Source organism: Budorcas taxicolor, chromosome 19, assembly GCF_023091745.1.
Source record: "Budorcas taxicolor isolate Tak-1 chromosome 19, Takin1.1, whole genome shotgun sequence".
Taxonomy (NCBI): Eukaryota; Metazoa; Chordata; class Mammalia; order Artiodactyla; family Bovidae; genus Budorcas; species Budorcas taxicolor.
The window spans coordinates 14,628,880-14,647,637 of record NC_068928.1 but is presented as its reverse complement, the minus strand read 5'-3'; the positions used below and the strand labels follow the sequence as shown (position 1 = coordinate 14,647,637).

Genomic DNA, 18,758 nt, shown 5'->3' with positions numbered 1-18,758 from the left:
GAATCTGCCCGAAATTTGGGAGACCTGGGTCAGGAAGGAAGCTACTGGAGAAGGAATTGGCAACCCACTCAGGTATTCTTGCCTGGAAAATTCCATGGACAGAGGAGCCTGGCAGGCTACGGCCATGAGATCGCAAAGAGTCGGACACGACTGAGCGACTTCACTGGCTCACTCACTACCAAATGGAATAAGAGGGCTAGGAAGGGGGTGGCAGTGGGGACTGGGAGGGAAGAACCTTTTAGATAGGGTAATCAGGGAGTGCTTTTATGAGATTACAGTTAAAACAAGACCTAAATTATGAGCCAGTCATAACTCAACCCTGTATAGAGTTAGGGAAGACGAATAGGTAAGGAGGAGTGGTTATAAAGCCCCTAGGATGGGAAACAACTTCGAGTATTTGAGGGCTGCAAAACCTAGCAAGGAGTGAAATGAAGAGGAACTGAGAGACGAAAAAATAAAATGTTAGAGAGGTGGACAGGAACTAGAGCGCTCCTAAGTCATGGGAAGAAGACTGGCTTTTAGTCAAAGTGTAATGGGAAGCTTTTGAAGGATTTATACACCAGAGTCATGACCAGGTTTATATTTTTAAGATAACCCTGTAATGGTTATGTAGTTAGCTTTACTTTGTGTATGTTTGTCAAGCCTTACATTTGTGATGTATGCTCTTTTTGAAATGTTTGTTATATTTCAAAAAAAGTTAAATATCTGGCTATATGGAAAATGGAGGAGAGTTGAGTTTTCCAGTAGTTCATATAAGAGGTCATGGTGGATTGGACTAATGAGGTGAACAGAGGGAACTGAACAAAGTTGAGATACTTTTTGAAGGTAGAACTGACAACTTGGAATGAATGTGGCAGTTAAGGGAAAGAGAGAAATCAAGAATGATGCCCAGGTTTCTGGCTAGTAATGTTTGTCAGTGTAACTCATTGAGATAATTGCAATCTTAGCAAATATTTACACACTCCAAAGGCTTCCCAGGTAGCTCAGTGGGTAAAGAATCTGCCTACAATGCAGGAGACCTCAGTTGATCCCTCGGTCGGGAAGATCTGGAGAAGGGCATGACAACCCACTCCAGTATTCTTACCTGGAGAAGCCCAAGGACAGATGAGCCTGGGGGGCTACAGTCCATAGGGTTGAAAAGAGTCAGATAGGACTAAAACAACTGAGCTCAAGCACAGCATGGACTACTCAGAACAAGTCCTGGTCAACAACAGGACCATATATTGCCTCATATTCCTCATATATATACTATGTGCAGGCATAGTTAAGTAACTTATGTAGCCTAATTCATGTCATCCTTATAATAATATCATGATTGGATATTACTGTTTCTTCGGCTCAGACGGTTAAGCGTCTGTCTACAATGAGGGAGACCCGGGTTCGATCCCTGGGTCAGGAAGATCCCCTGGAGAAGGAAATGGCAATCCACTCCAGTACTATTGCCTGGAAAATCCCATGGACAGAGGCGCCTGGTAGGCTACAGTCCATGGGGTCGCAAAGAGTTGGACACGACTGAGCGACTTCACTTTCACTTTCCATTTTGTAGATAAGAAAACTAAAGAACAAGAAATGGGGAAAACTGGGAGAAGGACAGTTCTGTTCAGTTCAGTCTCTCGGTCATGTCTGACTGTGACTCCATGGACTGCAGCACTCCAGGCTTCCCTGTCCATCACCAACTCCCGGAGCTTGCTCAAACTCAAGTCCATCGAGTCAGTGATGCCATCCAACCATCTCATCCGCTGTCCCCTTCTCCTCCTGCCTTCAACCTTTCCCAGCATCAGGGTATTTTCCAAGGAGTCAGTTCTTTGCATCAGGTGGCCAAAGTACTGGAGCTTCGGCTTCAGCATCAGTCCTTCCAATGAATGTTCGGGACTGATTTCCCATAGGATTGACTGCAGTCAATCCCTTGCAGTCCAGGGACTCTCAAGCGTCTTCTCCAATACCACAATTCAAAAGCAACTATTCTTCAGTGCTCAGCTTTCTTTATAGTTTTAAGTGTCACATCCATACATGACTACTGGAGGAGGACAGGGTCTATACAAATTAGGAAAATGAGAAACTTGGAAGTTTTTGAATGGGGGAAGAGGTATGAATCAAAGATTTTTCTGGTGGCATCTTCTTTACAAAATACAACTCTGTCTTCTGTGAATTGTACCTGGAATCAGGTTTGTGTTTTTTTTTTTTTTAAATCCCCACCCTACCCCGTACTTTTATGACTTGGCATATATATAGAATTACTCAAAAGTGTTGTTAGCAATTTGGTGGTGAAGTTTGGGTAATAGGTCAAGGCTAGAGATAGGCTTTTTAGGAGTCATATGAGTAGGAAAAATAGTTGAACCCATGGTATTGCTAAAGGGACAGTGTAAAGAAAATGTATAAGTCTAGAACATAAATCCTTGCTACTCCCTCAGACACCGTCTTATATCTTTCTTTTCAGTCATACTTTTTTATGGAGTTATGTTTTCATTCCTTTCCTCCCATTTATCTTCCAGCTTCTGCAGCGTGACTTATGCCTTCAATGTCTCTATGGATGGTCTCGGCAATGACATAAAGACCTTTGTGTTGCTAAATTCTTGGACACTTTTTGGCTCCTCCTTTTCTCTATAGCAACTGTTCTTCTTGACCACTCACTCATACATTTAGTCATTCAACAAATTTGGGGGAGGCGGGGGTAGGCCTCAGAGATACAGTTTTGATATTCAGTTCTATACTTTCACAGAACTCTAAAAACATTCTAAATCATTATGACTGCCTTCTTTTCCTTCTACCTCTCTGACTGCTTCTCAGTCCCCTTTGGATTTTGGCTTCCCAGCTTCTGCCTTAGGCTCTTCACATTCTTCTTCTTTCTTGATTAAAGACTTTTTATTATTTTTACTTAGAGCAGTTTTATGTGGGAAGTTTTGGTTTTGAGGGGAAGATACAGAGATTTCTAGGTCTTGGTTTCTGAAAGGGACTTCTTTTGTGTAAGCAAACTCCTAGGTTTTCCTGGTGGCTCATTGGTAAAGAACTCGCCTGCCAATGCAATACATATGGTTCAATCCCTGGGTGGGGAAGATCCCTTGGAGAAGGAAATGACAAACCACCCCAGTATCCTTGCCTAGGAAATCACATGGACAAAGGAGCCTGGTGGGCTACAGTCCATAAGGTCACAAGAGTCAGCTGTGACTTAACAACTAAAACAATTAACAAAGCATACCTATTACATGCTAGGCTTCTTACCAACCTAATCCGGTTTAAGCTTCATAAACTGGTAAGAGTTATTATCGTCTTTATTTCACAAGTAAGAAGACTGAAGTTGAAGAGACAAGTAACTTTCCTAGTCACATTCAGGGCAGGGATTCGGATTCAAATGGATTCACACATAAATTTGAGACCGTCTCAACCTTTTTTCCTTGCACCAGTCTCCTCCAGTTCCACTGCCCTTGTATAATCCCGGGCTGGATCACCACTGTCCGTGTATTTTAACTGCCCAAGGAATTAGCTGGGTTTTGTTGTTTGTTTTTAAAGAAAGCAACAGGCATTTCACTGACTCTGTGTAAGTTTTTAGAGAGGTCTTGTGTGAGGAAACAAATCCAGAGAATGTCCGCTTGTTTACTAGATTCTTTCGGATGAATTTCCTCCGAAGCCTAGATCTCAGACCTCTTCCCCACCGCGCAAAATTTTTCCGTCTCCAAGGCGACAGAGAGTGGTCCCTCCTTTCTCGTTCTCTCGCGCGTCTGGATGACATCACACGGCGAGGCTCTCTGACGTAAGAGTTTCCTGTCCACCATCTTTGTACCGGGCAAAGTGGGTTTTGCGCAGTGGCTTAGACCTGGAGAAGGAGTCGTGACGTGCAGGAAACCATTACAACATCGCTCGGGCCGTGCTCTCTGGCCGCTGCTGCCACCCCCGCCCTTGCCTACGGTGAGTTGTAGGCGGCTACCTCTGGGGTGTGCCCCTTTTTGATGGGGATGGGGGATCCCCAGACTTGGTTGGAGACAGGGGGAGGAGAGGAAATCCGAGGACCGTGACCGTTGAAGATGGAGTGAGCCGTCGGGTGTGACCGTTGTGAGGAAGAGGGTTGGAGAAAAGGACTCCACCGCTGGGGCGGGGCGAGGGAATCCTCGGGGTGGGAATTAGGGGGTACTGGGGGAAAGATATGTTCGAAGTCGGGGGGTTAAGAGGGTCAGAGGCCAGGGGTGTGGCTGGCGGAGACCGGAGGCCGAGGAGAGAACCTTGCTTCTTCCCGGTTTGGCGTCGTTCTCTGAGAGGCTAGGTAGGACATGCTCAGCTCAGGAAAGGGAAAAGGGGTTCCCCAGAGCTTTGCTCCTAGATGGGTAAACCTCGCCGTCGCCCGTCGTTTGAGGCTAAGAGACGCCTCTCTGCTTCGTAATGGAGGAACATAGCCGTAGAATTTTTACCACCTCGGGAAAGAAGAGGAATTCCTGACTCCGAAGAAAGGGAAGAAAAACCCAGAGAATTGACCCGATATGAGAGAGGGGGAAGCTCTTGAGAATAACTGTTAGCCCGGAGTTTTTTCTTCTGGGTCTTAGAAGGAACGGTCTGGTTTGAGAAAGGCTGTGGATTAAGACAGAGGTAAAGAAACTGGAACTTCCTGTTAATTCCATTTTTTTTTAATCCAAAGAGTTTATTCATGCTGTTAGTTTTTAACAGCACTCTTCTATTTGGGGGCAGACTTTTTTTTAAACTCCATTATGAAGCGGTGTGAATAAAGTGTGGCTGCTTCATTAAACTTTTTACTTTTAAAGGTTTTAAAAATGCCAAACACTGTTAACAATCCTTGTAGTTTAAAGAGAAAGTAAAAAAAAACGCAGTAAGTTTAGAAAAGATAGAATGACCAAGAAAGTGGTCTCAGTGAGGAACAATTTAAATTATTAATCACCTTCCTGGTATACTTCTGTTGCTTAGCTTCAGGGTACACTTACAAAGTAATAATAGAAAGCAGCAGATGAAGGAGATGCAGCTGTACAAGAAAACGTGTAACACTTTGCCAGTGGTGACTAAGCCTGGTGGGAACGTGAGAACTGTTTACAGGTATTTGACAGTTTAAACTCCCAAAGAAGCAGAAAGTAGAGGGTGTTCTGCAGATAGCTTCACTGAAAGCTGGGTGGTAAAATTAGTATAAAGCTAACATTCTGTGAGGGCTTCCCTGGTGGATCGCCTGCAGTAGGCGTGGGTTTGGTCCCTGGCTTGGGAAGATCCCCTGCAGAAGGAAATGGCAGTCCACTGCAGTGTCCCTTCCTGGGAAATCCTATGGACAGAGAAACCTAGCAGGCTTCAGTCCATGGAGTTGCAAAACAGTAGGATGTGACTTAACCACTAAACGACATTCTGTGACTTAGAGACTCAAGAAAACCTGGTTCTTCCATCTTTTTTTTTTCCTTCTTTAAACACACCTGTATTTTTAGTCAGTTCAGTTACTCAGTCGTGTCTGACTCTTTGCCACCCCATGGACTGCAGCACTCCAGGCCTCCCTGTCCATCACCAACTCCCGAAGTTTACTCAAACTCATGTCCGTTGAGTCAGTGCTGCCATCCAGCTATCTCATCCTCTGTTGTCCCCTTCTCCTCCTGCCTTCAGTCTTTCCCAGCATCAGGGTCTTTTCCAGTGAGTCAGCTCTTTGCATCAGGTGGCCAAAGTATTGGAGTTTCAGCTTCACCATCAGTCCTTCTAGTGAATATTCAGGACTAATCTCCTTTAGAATGGACTGGTTGGATCTCCTTGTAGTTCAAGCGACTCTCAAGAGTCTTCTCCAACACCACAATTCAAAAGCATCAATTCTTCGGTGCTCAGCTTTCTACCTGTGTTTTAAAATATTACATTTAAGGCACAGTTCTGAATCAAGCTGAACAAGGAACGAATTAGGAAGGACACATTTTCTTTTCTTCTTTCTCTCTCTCCAGGCGTAAGTTTTCCAGAGTTTATTTCAATTAAGAATTGGATGTAAAACTTAAGACCTTTTTTCTTACTGTATGATATTAGCAGAGTACTGTGTAGTTAAATGGGAATGATAGGTATGTCTGTTGTAATGAGTTATCTGTTGTAATTTTGTATGCAATAAATGATACATGAAGATGTGTTTTGAAATGTGTAATTAGCACTTCTCATCCTTATGCTTGTAATGAAAGATTACTAAAATGACCTGTCCACTTTATAATTTGGTTTAATTCTGTTCACTTTTTCCCTACGGGCACCAGCTGTGTAAAATCCAACTTCATGTGAAGAGAGTGGATTTAGTGGCCTCACCAACTCTAAATTAGCTGCTATTTCCCAGAGAGCCGTTTGGAGTTAAGACCCCTATTAATTTTTTTCTGGCCTTATTCTCTTTAGGGGCACCAGAAGGAAGGAGGAATAGTTGAGAAGGGAAAACTGTCACAGCCTATATTTAGTAGAAACTAGGTTATGTTAAATCTAGATGTGTAATCCTGTACAGAGAGGCCTTTTCTGAAATGCAGTGACATCACACTCTGGGCTAGGAAAGTTAGAGAAATTGTGCTGACTCTTGTCAGCCTCATTTATGTTAACAGTGTCCTGAGGCCATACCTCAAGCCGGTAGGGCAGCCGATGGGTGACTTGTCTAGTTTGACCTGGTAAAAAGGTAGTGTGAGTCCAATTCCATGTTGGCTTCGCTTTGCTCTGGATCTCTCCTGAGGAATAACTTCTCTCCCACTCCCCAGAAGAACTTGATTTTTTTTTTTTTTTAATTAGAGTATAGTCAATTAACAATATTAGTTTCAGTCAGCAGAGCCACTCAGCCATACACATCCATGTATCCATTCTCCCCCAAACTCCACTCCCATCCAGGCTAGATTTTTGAGGCTTTTCAGCAAATACTTTATTTATTCTTTGAGCTCTGTCTTTATCTTGGCTGCGTTTTTGGCGGGGGGCGGGTGGTGCTTCTAAAACAGACAGCAGTTTTCACCGTCCTGTGTTTTAGAGAAATTGTGTTCCTCTCTGGCATCTGATTGTCTCATTTAAAAATAGATGCATATGCATCTTTTGAGATGCAGTTCACAGGAAATTAACCATTTTTGCGTGAACAGTTTGGTGCCATTTAGTACATTTACAGTATTGTACAAGTCCGCCTCTTTTTTTTTTTTTTAGTTTTAATTTTATTTTTTTGGAGTTTCTTTGTTAGCAGGAGCTAACATGATAAAATGTTTCTCTGCTGGTAGCTGTAAGGGATATTACATCACTCTTGTGTAGGACAGAGTGAAGGAAGAGAGTGGTAAGTTTCTCCCTTCTCTTTAAAAGCAGGAATTTTAATTTAGTATGTAAGATTATGTACTTGACTTTCTCCTCTTCGCTGAAGTTTTGTGGTTGAGTACATTATTCCCTAGTTAAGAACACTTGGTGCTCACAATGGATAGGACAGAAATCTCTTCCTCAGTGATAAAGATTGTTAGGGGAGGTAATGAAATTGTGTGAGTCACTATTAAAGGTAGGACTTAAGACTAGGTTAATTTAGTGTGTAGTAGATTGTGCTGAAAATTTCTGTTAGAAATTTAATAGGCGTGAATGTGTCAGAGCTTTAAGAAACAAAACAATTTGGGGGCCCTTTTTCAAAGAAACAATGAAAAATTCCAAGCAGCTTTTGTTTTTAAATCTTGAGGAAGTTTTAAGCTTTGATAACCCCATAGGATTTAGAGTGGCATAATCACATCCTGGAGAGACCATAATGGCCTTGAGCTATGGCCCTCCTGTCAGGCTTTAGCAATCATTTCTGTATACTGGTTTTCCTCTTTGTGTATGTAAGTTCTTGGGCTTTCCAGGTGGCTGAGTGTGGTAAAGAATCTACCTGCCAGTGCAGGAGACACAGGTTCGGTCCCTGTGTGAGCAAGATCCCCTGAGGAGGAAATAGCAGCCTGCTCCAATATTGCAGGGAAAATCCCGTGAACAAAGGAGCCTGAAGGGCTACAGTCCATGGGATTTCAGAGTCAAACAGAGCACACAGTGCAATGCCATGTGTAAGTCCTTAGATAATAACTTCAGATCTATTCCGAGTCTTCTATGTGAGAGACTCCTTTCTTCAGTTTGCCCACTTCACATTTAGTTTACATTGTGAACGGATTAAATGATTATAACATTCTTTGAATTTTTGCTAGAAAGGCATTATGAAAATATTACATAAGGCAAGTCTTTGTTACAGTCATTTTAAATTGTAACAAATATGCTGAAAACAGAAATTTTTGTTTTCTATAATGATTTATGTGAGTTCTAGCTCACTTTTAACAGTAAATTCAGTGAAATTCTGGTATAACCTAAAGCACTATTGTATATAAGGATCAGGATTATAAATATTAAGTAGCTGCTTGGAAAGATAGCAAATGAGTCTAATTTCTCTTAAATTACCCAAGTAGTACATTTTAGAGAACAAAGTTGAGCCAAGCTCTTGTCACTACTTCATGATTTTGTGGCTCTTTTTTCCTTAATTACATTGACTTGTTTAGTGCTTAGGTCTTTTTTCTCATATTCATAAGTACCATTGTTTGCAAAGGTGTGGTCACTCAAATTTGCCAAATGTATTATCACTGATGTTGTTTTGACCTGAAAGTAATGAGCAGGTACTGAGGCATCTGTCGTAAATTTGGTGATAAGTAATAGTGATAATGGTGGTAAGAAAGAAGATACCTTTTTTAAGTGCAGAAGGAATATTATTAAAAGAAAAATTTAACGTATTTGAAGATGTCAAGTACATTGGACAAAGTCTTTAGAATTTCTCAAATCAGAGAACACTGTTTCATAATTTGGGGAGAAATGTGATTAGTCCATGCTGGTTTTGTTTTACCAGTGGAGTCTTATGTAAGCTGAAGTTGTTCTGGAAATTGGAAGGGAAAAGGTAAAGTTCAAGCTGGCACCCATGTTCTTTTTAGTATCAGTTCTGATTCTTTTTTGTACTCAATGTGACTAAACAGATATCTCAGTTCTTTGCATTGTTTTTAAGTGTAAACTAATCATTTCTTTTGGGGGTAATTGTAGGTTGTTGGAAATATGAAAAACAATTTTTAAGGCCTCTCTAGATGTTTGTCATGAAAGAATATTGTCCTACTAATTTAGACTTTCCTTTTTCTTTTTTTCTGAAAGAGATTCCTTTTATTGGTACATGTGATGGTGAATAGATTGATACAATTATTTTCTCTGTCAGTTTTTCTATGCTTCTAAGAGACTCTGGGAGTAAGTCAGATTTGCCTTAATAGAAAGTAATAGGGAGATCTTTCAACACAAACTTTGTCTTAAATATTGGAGTGGCTAATTGAGATGCATTTACAGAAAGATCTAGCATTAGGTCTAAGAGGCTCTGAGGAGATAATTGTGGATAAAATCATAAAGCCATGATAGGTTCAGATTTTCACTGTCTTCCATTAAGCCTTTGGAGTTTGCTCCAATTAACTTTTTGACACAGAAGTTTCATTCTTAACTATCCTTGCATCCCTTTGGATCACCCATGATGGTAAGGATGAAGAGACTCATTGTGGAATTTAGATATTCTCATATATAAATGTTCTTAAAATTAGTTGAATCCCTTGTTGGACCCAAATAACTCAGATAAGGGTATTCTTTTCTCATGCTCTAGGTGCACATTAAAGATCCAAAACCATGACTGACTCCAAGTACTTCACAACCAATAAAAAGGGTAAGTATGAGAACTTGATAAAAGCCTTTTTTGAAGATTCTTCAAAAGTGATGGTGTAGGATTGCTTCAGGTGGAAAGCTCCTGATCTCTTCGGAGATGCAGGTCTTGGACCATCTCATTGGGAATCTGCTGCTTCTACAGAAAGGTGTATTGAACAGATTTTTAGAGTATAGGTTTTGAAAGATATAACTGTAATGCAGATCATTTTGACTTGAAGGTTTTAGTGAAAGGAAGAGATCCAAGATGGATCCACTGAAGATTGATAGGTCTGAGGAGGGTGAAAGAGGAAGAAGCACATTTATTCTCTTTTTTTAAAAAAATTGAAGTGTAGTTGGTTTACAATGTTGTGTTTGTTTCTGGTGTACCGCAAGAGTAATTCAGTCATGTGTGTTTGTGTGTGTGTATTCTCGTTCAGATTCTTTCCTATTATAGGTTATTAGAAGATATTGAAGATATTGAATATAGTTCCCTGTGCTGCTCAGAGGAACCTTGTTATTTGTCTGTTTAATATATAGTAGTGTGTATCTCATAATCCCAAGGTCCTAATTTATCTCCTCCCACTCTTCCCCCTGCTTTGTTAACCATAAGTTTGTTTTCTGTTTTGTAAATAAGTCCATTTGTATCTTTCTTTTTTTAGATTCCATGTATATCATATATTTAGATTCCATGTATATCATATATTTAGATTCCATGTATATCATATATTTAGATTCCATGTATATCATATTTTTAGATTCCATGTATATCATATATTTAGATTCCATGTATATCTTTTTTTAGATTCCATGTATATCATATATTTAGATTCCATGTATATCATATATTTAGATTCCATGTATATCATATACTTAGATTCCATGTATATCTTTTTTTAGATTCCATGTATATCATATATTTAGATTCCATGTATATCATATATTTAGATTCCATGTATATCATATATTTAGATTCCATGTATATCATATATTTAGATTCCATGTATATCTTTTTTTAGATTCCATGTATATCATATATTTGTCTTTCTCTGTGTGATTTAACTTCACTTCGTATGCTGATCTCTAGGTCTATCCATGTTTCTGCAAATGGCGGTATTTCATTCCTTTTTATGGCTGAATGACATTCCATAGTGTATATAAATCACATCTTCTCTATCCTTTCATCTGTCGATGGACACTTAGGTTGCTGCCATGTCTTGGCTGTTGTAAATAGTGCTACTGTGACCATTGGGGTGCATGTATCTTTTCAAATTAGAATTTTCTCTGGATATATACCCAGGAGTGGAATTGTTGCATCATATGGTGACTCTAGTTTTTTAAGGAACTCGTACAGTGTTTTTCATAGTGGCTGCACCAAATTCTTTTATTTTTTCCTTGGAAATAAACATTTTATAACAAGGGGTATTATTAAAGCAATATAGCAATTAAAAGTAAAAATAAAGTTCTCTTCCTCTCTATTCCTGTTCCTGATGGGAACTTGATGTGTATCCTTAATCTTTTCTGTGCATATATTAATACATATGATTGAAAAAAATTTTAACCACAAAAAAGAGATGATACAGAACAGTGCATGGAAACTTTTATCCTTGCACTCATGCGTTGTTTTGCATGACGTCATTTTTGTTAAAGATAAAAATGATATGATGCACTGAGAAGCACATACCATTATTTATGAATTACAGCTGCCAAAATGCATAACCTCAGTGTAATTATGAGAAAATACCCATGACAACTGAGAGTGTTCTTTAAAATGACTGTCCCGTGCTTTTTAAAAATGTCATTATAATGAAAGACAAAGGCTGACCAGCTGTTTCAGATTAAAGGATACTGAGACATGACAGTAAATGTAACGCATGATCCTGAATAGGATTCTGCCCCAAGGGGATAGGGGTACAATTACTATAGAGGACATTATCAAGATCACTAAGTCTATATAGATTAGATAATGTATTAGTGTTAAATTTCCTGATTTTCATCATTGTATTATGGTTATGTAATATAATTCCTTGTTCTTAGAAATTACACACTGATATAATTAGGGCTAAAGAGACGTGATGTCTACAGTTTGTTGAATGAATCAGAAAAATGTTTTACATATATATATAAAGAAGTATGATAAAGCAAATGTGGTATAACATTAGAAACTGGGGAGTTTTACAGATTTTCTGTGAGATTAAAATGCTTTCCAAAGAAAAAGAAAATGGGAGGGCAGGTACAGTGCCTGGAGCACCAGAAAGTTATCTAGAAAGCCCAAGCATATTTGTCATTTGTTCTGTCATTTGGAGTTAATTAAGGGTAAACAAGGATACAGCCTGGTGGCTGAGGTTAAGGCGTCTGCCTGGAATGCGGGAGACCTGGGTTCGATCCCTGGGTCAGGAAGATCCCCTGGAGAAGGAAATGGCAACCCACTCCAGTACTCTTGCCTGGAGAATCCCATGGAGGGAGGAGCCTCGTAGGTTACAGTCCATGGGGTCACAAAGAGTCGGACACGACTGAGCGACTTCACTTTCTTTTAAACAGGCTCTTCCACTGTAATACAGAAAACACCATAGAGCACCGCTTATTACGTCAGCTGCTAGTCCATGGTTTTCAACCTTGCTGACACATTGAAATGGCCCAGTGAAAGAGAGGAGGTGATGTCCAGTCTTCCCCTGCACATGTCCTTATTTCTTTGGTCTGGGATATGACTTTGATGGGATTTTTAAAAGCTCCCCAGATTTTTCCAGTGTTTAGCTGAGATTGCGAGCTATTGCTAGCTGCTTGGTAGAGTTGATGAAGGGAAGAAAAGAAGGGGGAAAGGTAAGAGTTTAATAAAGCGGTAGGATGTATGAGATACCTTGCCTCACTTAGTGCCTCTCGCCTCCACCCAGCTTCTTCCTGTTTATATTGCTTACACCTTAGAAAATCCTTTAGCCCCAGTCATTCATTTTCAGCTTTATTTCTGATTCTCTTATCATTCTGAAATGTATTTATTTCTTCTGTAAACATTTTGTGTGCTTTGATGACCTAGATGTTGTATGAAAGTCAAAGTGAAAGTCGCTTAGTCATGTTGACTCTTTGCGACCCCTCAGTGCATGGAATTCTCCAGACCAGAATACTGGAGAGGGTAACCTTTCCCTTCTCCAGGGGCTCTTCCCAGCTCAGGGATCAAACCCAGGTCTCCCACGTTGCAGGCAGATTCTTTACCAGCTGAGCCACAAGGGGAGCCCAGATGTTGTGTATAATGATACAAAAAGATGTAATTTTAAAACTCACCTAATTCTTCAAACCTTCTCTTATAATGGGTCCTGGTAACCTTTTTTTAAATTCAGGGATTTTTGTACAAGTTTGAGACTTACAGATGAATCACGACTGAGTAAATACCACATTTTAAAAAATGGATAGACTGTGTTCCTTTTACTTCCTGTAACACCCACCAGAACTGCCATGGAACATACTCTTTAAATTTATGCTATTGGAGTTGGAATAATTTCAGTTACATCCTGTTTTGATTCTTCTACTCCTGCTGCTATTCACAATTCAGATTTTCTGAAACCCTGCTGCTTGTTCTTTACTTTTCCCAGAAGTAAATGATGGGAACCCTGAGAGCTGGATTTGCCAGCAGAGGACTTGGAGAAGAGGATGACTCTTTCAAGGGCCCAGCTTTTCTGTCTGTGCTATTTTTATAGCAGCTGTCAAATAAAGGGGTGATAGTTTTCAAAATTTGTTTGCTTTGTTGGCAGTAGATCTTGATATAACAAGCTTTTTTAGTGCTTATCTTCTGTGCTTCTTACTGGTTTCATCCTTCTCATTTAGAGGCTTCAGCAGATCACATTGTTGGCTGCCCCCACTATTTCTATACTGGTGAGCGAGGCTGAAATGAACGTCAAGAACAGTGGAAGAAAATGAGGCAGTACTCTAGATGGGAAGTGGAAGTGGCAGTAGTCACCTTCTTTTTCATAGTGTTACAGTATATTTTCTTTCTTTTAAAACCAGAGTTGTTATCTTCTTATTTCGGCTCCAGCTTTCTTAAGGTAGGTGAACCTCGGCCTTAAAATAGTAGTGACAGTCCTGGCATTTCACAGTGCAGAGCTTGAGCAGCCACTGAAGAGTGTACATTTAGAAATGACTGGTTTGTACCATTCTTGAAGCTTCTGTTGTTAGCTTGATTGAACAGGATAGGGCTTTAAATCCCGTTGACATCTTAAAGTGCTGATTAGAGCAGTGATTGTCAACTGTGTACAATTAGAATCACTTGGGGAAACTTTAAAAAATATGAACATAGGAGTTTCACTGTCTGAAAGTCTGATTTACTTGGTTCAGAATGGAGCCTGAGCATTGGTATTTTTAGATCCCTCCCAGGTAAGAATTTGTAGACAATGTTCGAAAATTCTTAAGTTAAAAAAGTTGGGAGAAACCATTCTAAGGCCAGTTCTGTTACTCGCTAGCTCTGTGACCTTGGATCCTCACTTTGTGGAGTTGAGAGTAGTGAATGAAAAGACTCTTCTGGTTTGAAAACATTGATTTGTGAACTTGTTTCCTGTCTACATTTATTTTTTCCTCAGGACTTGGAAATTCTGATGGGAGATCATCCCTCAGATGCCATTCTCTCCCCATTGCAGAAAGATACCATGTCTTTGCTGTTTTTAAAATCTTGTTTCCGTTGCAGCCTTGCCTCTGGTTAGCTGCTGTGGTGTTTACTTTACATAGTGCAGTGTTGTGCTCTAATTTTCTGACCCTGGGACCTCATCTGTTTGTTCTCTTCTAGGAGAAATCTTTGAATTAAAGGCTGAACTCAACAATGAAAAGAAAGAAAAGAGGAAGGAGGCTGTGAAGAAAGTGATTGCTGCTATGACTGTGGGGAAAGATGTTAGGTAAGGGTGACCTCTCCTGTCTTGCTCACTTTAGACTCTTACTCCAGTGGCTTTTACTGCTTTTCATTTAAGGCTATTACAATAAGAATGTATAAGAATTAGTTTGTCCCACTGAAAACATTAGAAAGTGTAGTTAATTTTATATGAACGCTGTGACCAAGTGTGGTGTTTTTAAAAGAGTGAAACCAGTTTGATTTCGTTTGCATACAGATCTAGCATAAAACCTCCTGAGAGCTGGCAAAATCACAAATCTGTTGCTAAGGTAGTTTTAGATGATAAAAATATACAGAGGAACAGAAGCCCATGTGTAGTTTAATTGGCTCACGCCAGTGCCTCAACTGTACAACTCTGCATTGAGTTGCAGAATTCAAGATGAAAATCAATGGTAACAAAATCCAAATGGTCTATTTTTTTTTCTCCCTCTCTTTTCCCTGTAATTTAGCAGGACCATTTGGAAATAAGTAAGGATAGTCTGCAGGCCCCTGAGAATTCCTGATATCCTTTCCATGAATTCCATGAGGTCAAAGCTATTATTGTAATAATACTTAGGTCTTATTTGCCCTTTTCAATGTGTTGATATTTGCACGGCTGGTGCTATATTCTGAATTAAAGGAGTGTGCCAGACCATAACAGTAGTCACTGTATCCTTTACCAGCATGTGCTTCCAGGAAAAAGGGCAGTTTCACTTAGGACTGTCCTTCATGAAGCACTACAAATTTATTTCAGTAAACCTTGAATCTGAGTTCAGGTCTTTTTAATATTCCGTGTGATGAAACAGGAATTTGCATAAAGTACTTCCGCATAGCAGAGTGTGACGGTTGATTTGAAAAAAAGCCCTTGTATAATTGTTTGACTTGGGAATACCATTCTATTCGAAAGAATGATTGACAGACAAAATTATGGTTAATCAGACTTAATATTTGGGAGACATTTTATAAAAAATGAACAAAGTGAACCTGTCACTTCAAAGGGAAAAATCTGACAGTAGATACATTTCGACTTTAAAAATTAGAGTGTTGGAAAATTTGTGTCTCCCATCATGAGCTTCATAGTTTCCAATACTTAGAGATTTTTCTGATGAGATTGGTGGTGAAATTAATGAATGTGATTATTTGGTGCTGGGCAGAAAATGAGGAACTAAAAAGCCTCTTGATGAAAGTGAAAGAGAAGAGAGAAAAAGTTGGCTTAAAGCCCACCATTCAGAAAACTAAGATCATGGCATCTGGTCCCATCACTTCATGGCAAATAGATGGGGAAACAGTGTCAGACTTTATTTTTTGGGGCTCCAAAATCACTGCAGATGGTGATTGCAGCCATGAAACTAAAAGACGCTTACTCCTTGGAAGAAAAGTTATGACCAACCTAGATAGCATATTCAAAAGCAGAGACATTACTTTGCCAACAAAGGTCCATCTAGTCAAGGCTATGGTTTATCTGGTGGTCATGTATGGATGTGAGAGTTGAACTGTGAAGAAAGCTGAGTGCTGAAGAATTGATGCTTTTGAACTGTGGTTCTGGAGAAGACTATTGAGAGTCCCTTAGACTGTAAGGAGATCCAACCAGTCCATCCTAAAGGAGACCAGTCCTGGGTGTTCATTGGAAGGACTGTTGCTGAGGCTGAAACTCCAATACTTTGACCACCTCATGCAAAGAGTTGACTCATTGGAAAAGACCCTGATGCTGGGAGGGATTGGGGGCAGAAGGAGAAGGGGACAACAGAGGATGAGATGGCTGGATGGCATCACCAACTTGCTGGTCATGAGTTTGAGTAAACTCCAGGAGTTGGTGATGGACAGGGAGACCTGGCATGCTGCAATTCATGGGTTCACAAAGAGTCAGACATGACTGAGCAACTGAACTGAACTGAATGAAATATGACAACCTAGAGATGAACTGCATAACTCATTGAACCAATGTTTTCCAAATAACCAGTACATATATCATAAAATTATGCATGGGTAAAAGAGCCATTCAAAATAAATGATAAATGAATGGATTTTAATTCAATCAAGTAAAGAAAGTTTATCAGTATGGTTTCAGATTCCATATTGCACCTAACTTTTAAGAAACTATGATTTGTGGATTAAAAAAAAACAAAAGAAAAATGATCATTTGTCTGACTTTAATGTGTCAAAGCAGAGACATTACTTTGCCAACAAAGGTCTGTCTAGTCAAGGCTATGGTTTTTCCAGTGGTCCTGTATGGATATGAGAGTTGGACTATAAAGAAAGCTGAGTGCAGAAGAATTGATGCTTTTGAACTGTGGTGTTGGGGAAGACTCTCGAGAGTCCCTTGGACTGCAAGGAGATCCAACCAGTCCATCCTAAAGGAGAGCAGTCCTGGGTGTTCATTGGTAGGACTGATGCTGAAGCTGAAACTCCAAAACTTTGGCCACCTGATGCAAAGAGCTGACTCATTTGAAAAGACCCTGATGCTGGAAAAGACTGAGGGCAGGAGGAGAAGGGGACAACAGAGGATGAGATGATTGGATGGCATCACCGACTCAGTGGACATGGATTTGGGTGGATTCTGGGAGTTGGTGATGGACAGGGAGGCCTGGTGTGCTGCAGTTCACGGGGTCACAAAGAGTCAGACATGACTGAGCAACTGAACTGAATAAATGAACTGAACTGACTGAATGTGTCAAAGAAGAACACCCAGTTATATGAAAAAGCTATTAAAATACTCCATTTTGCAGTTTATATATGTGTGTGAAGATGTGTTTTCTTCTTTATACTTCAGTTAAAACAATATTCTGCAACGGGTTGAATGCAGGAGCAGATGTGAGAATACAGCTGTTTTTGCATAAGTGAAAGTGAAAAGTGAGTGAAAGTGTTAGTCACTCAGTTGTGTTTGACTCTTTGCAACCCCATGGACTGTAGCTCTCTGTCCATAGGATTTCCTGGGCAAGAAGACTGGAGTGGGTTGCCATTGCCTTCTCTAGGGGATCTTCCCGACCCAGGGATCTCCTGTATTACAGGCAGATTCTTTACTGTCTGAGTCACCAGGGAAGCCCAAAGCCACACCCAACATGGGGCTTGAACCCATGACCCTGAGATTGGGACTCAATTTTTGCTTAAACTAGACATTAAAGAGATTTGCAGAAACTAAAACAATGTCATTTTAATTTTTTTAGAAAAGTGAAATAGGTTTTTACCTTATAAAATATTTATGTTAATATGAAGCCCATTTATTTTCTTTTTATCAGTTGAGTCAAACGCTGCTGATAAGAAATGGATGAGTGCAAGAAGTAAATTCCAGCATCTCGTGTTGGAATGTTCTAACACAAACATCTGAGAAAGTTCTAAGGCTCCTGATGACCTTCTAATGTCATTAAGAAAAGGGAGAATCAAATTTAAGTGCATTGTGTCAGGCACGGTGATAGATGTTTTAACAGTGTTTTTGTTTTTTTTAATAGTTCTCATATCTTCTGAACTAGAGGTTATTCTGAATTATAAGTTATTCCATGTTAGAGGTCAAGAAAGGTATGCTCAGAGGGCTAAAGACTAATCCCAAACTCATACAGCTAGTGGTGATGTAGCCAGGGTTCTAACCTAGTTCTGGGTTCCAGTACCCATTACTGGTCACTGCCTTCATGGTGTATGTATATAATAGAGTTTAAATCTGTAGGTGCATACACATGGGCTTCCCTCGTGGCTCATCTGGTACAGAATCCACCTGTCAATGCAGGAGATGCAAAAGATTCAGGTTCAATCCCTGGGTTGGGAAGATTCCCTGGAGAAGGAAATGGCTAGCCATTCCAGTATTCTTGCCTGCAGAATCCCATGGACAGAGGAGCCTGGTGGGCTATAGTCATAGGGTCGCAAAGAGTTGGACATGACTGGGAGACTAAACATGCATACACACACATGTTCAGGACTGTTTTGTTTTCTGAAAATGGTTAAAATTTTGAACAAAGGCCCTATCTGACAACTGTTTTAATAAGGACACCAACCAAATAAGTTCCCACTGGTTAGAGATGGAAGAATATGCACATTGAGAAGCATAGCAACTGTAGTGCTTTGAAACTGCAAAGAATTGGTATGAAGAATACTGTCAACTTTTTTGTGTGACATAGTGATTTTTTAAAAAATTTGTAAAGAAATACGCTAAGATGTATGTCTAGGATTTGTTTAGAAACGGTTTAGAGCAGTTAGATGGGGTAGGGACTGGGGGAGGGAAAGTGGGTTGAGGTTGTATATGAAACAAGATCAGATATGTATCAATATTTACAGTTGGGTGATGGTTGCATCAGGTTCATTAAACTGCTGTTTC

At 39.9% G+C, this 18,758-nt stretch overlaps 1 protein-coding gene across 1 annotated transcript in view; it reads left to right on the top strand.

The window, feature by feature from the left end:
• The first annotated feature begins 3,696 nt into the window (after positions 1–3,696).
• The window catches only part of AP2B1 (adaptor related protein complex 2 subunit beta 1), a 110,191-nt gene continuing 95,129 nt past the window's right edge, over positions 3,697–18,758 (top strand). Inside the window, exons 1-3 of the mRNA XM_052657030.1 lie at positions 3,697–3,903; positions 9,575–9,634; positions 14,378–14,483. Coding sequence (XP_052512990.1) covers positions 9,598–9,634; positions 14,378–14,483 — 143 coding nt within the window. The 5' untranslated portion in view covers positions 3,697–3,903; positions 9,575–9,597. The remainder of the gene's footprint in view (positions 3,904–9,574; positions 9,635–14,377; positions 14,484–18,758) is intronic.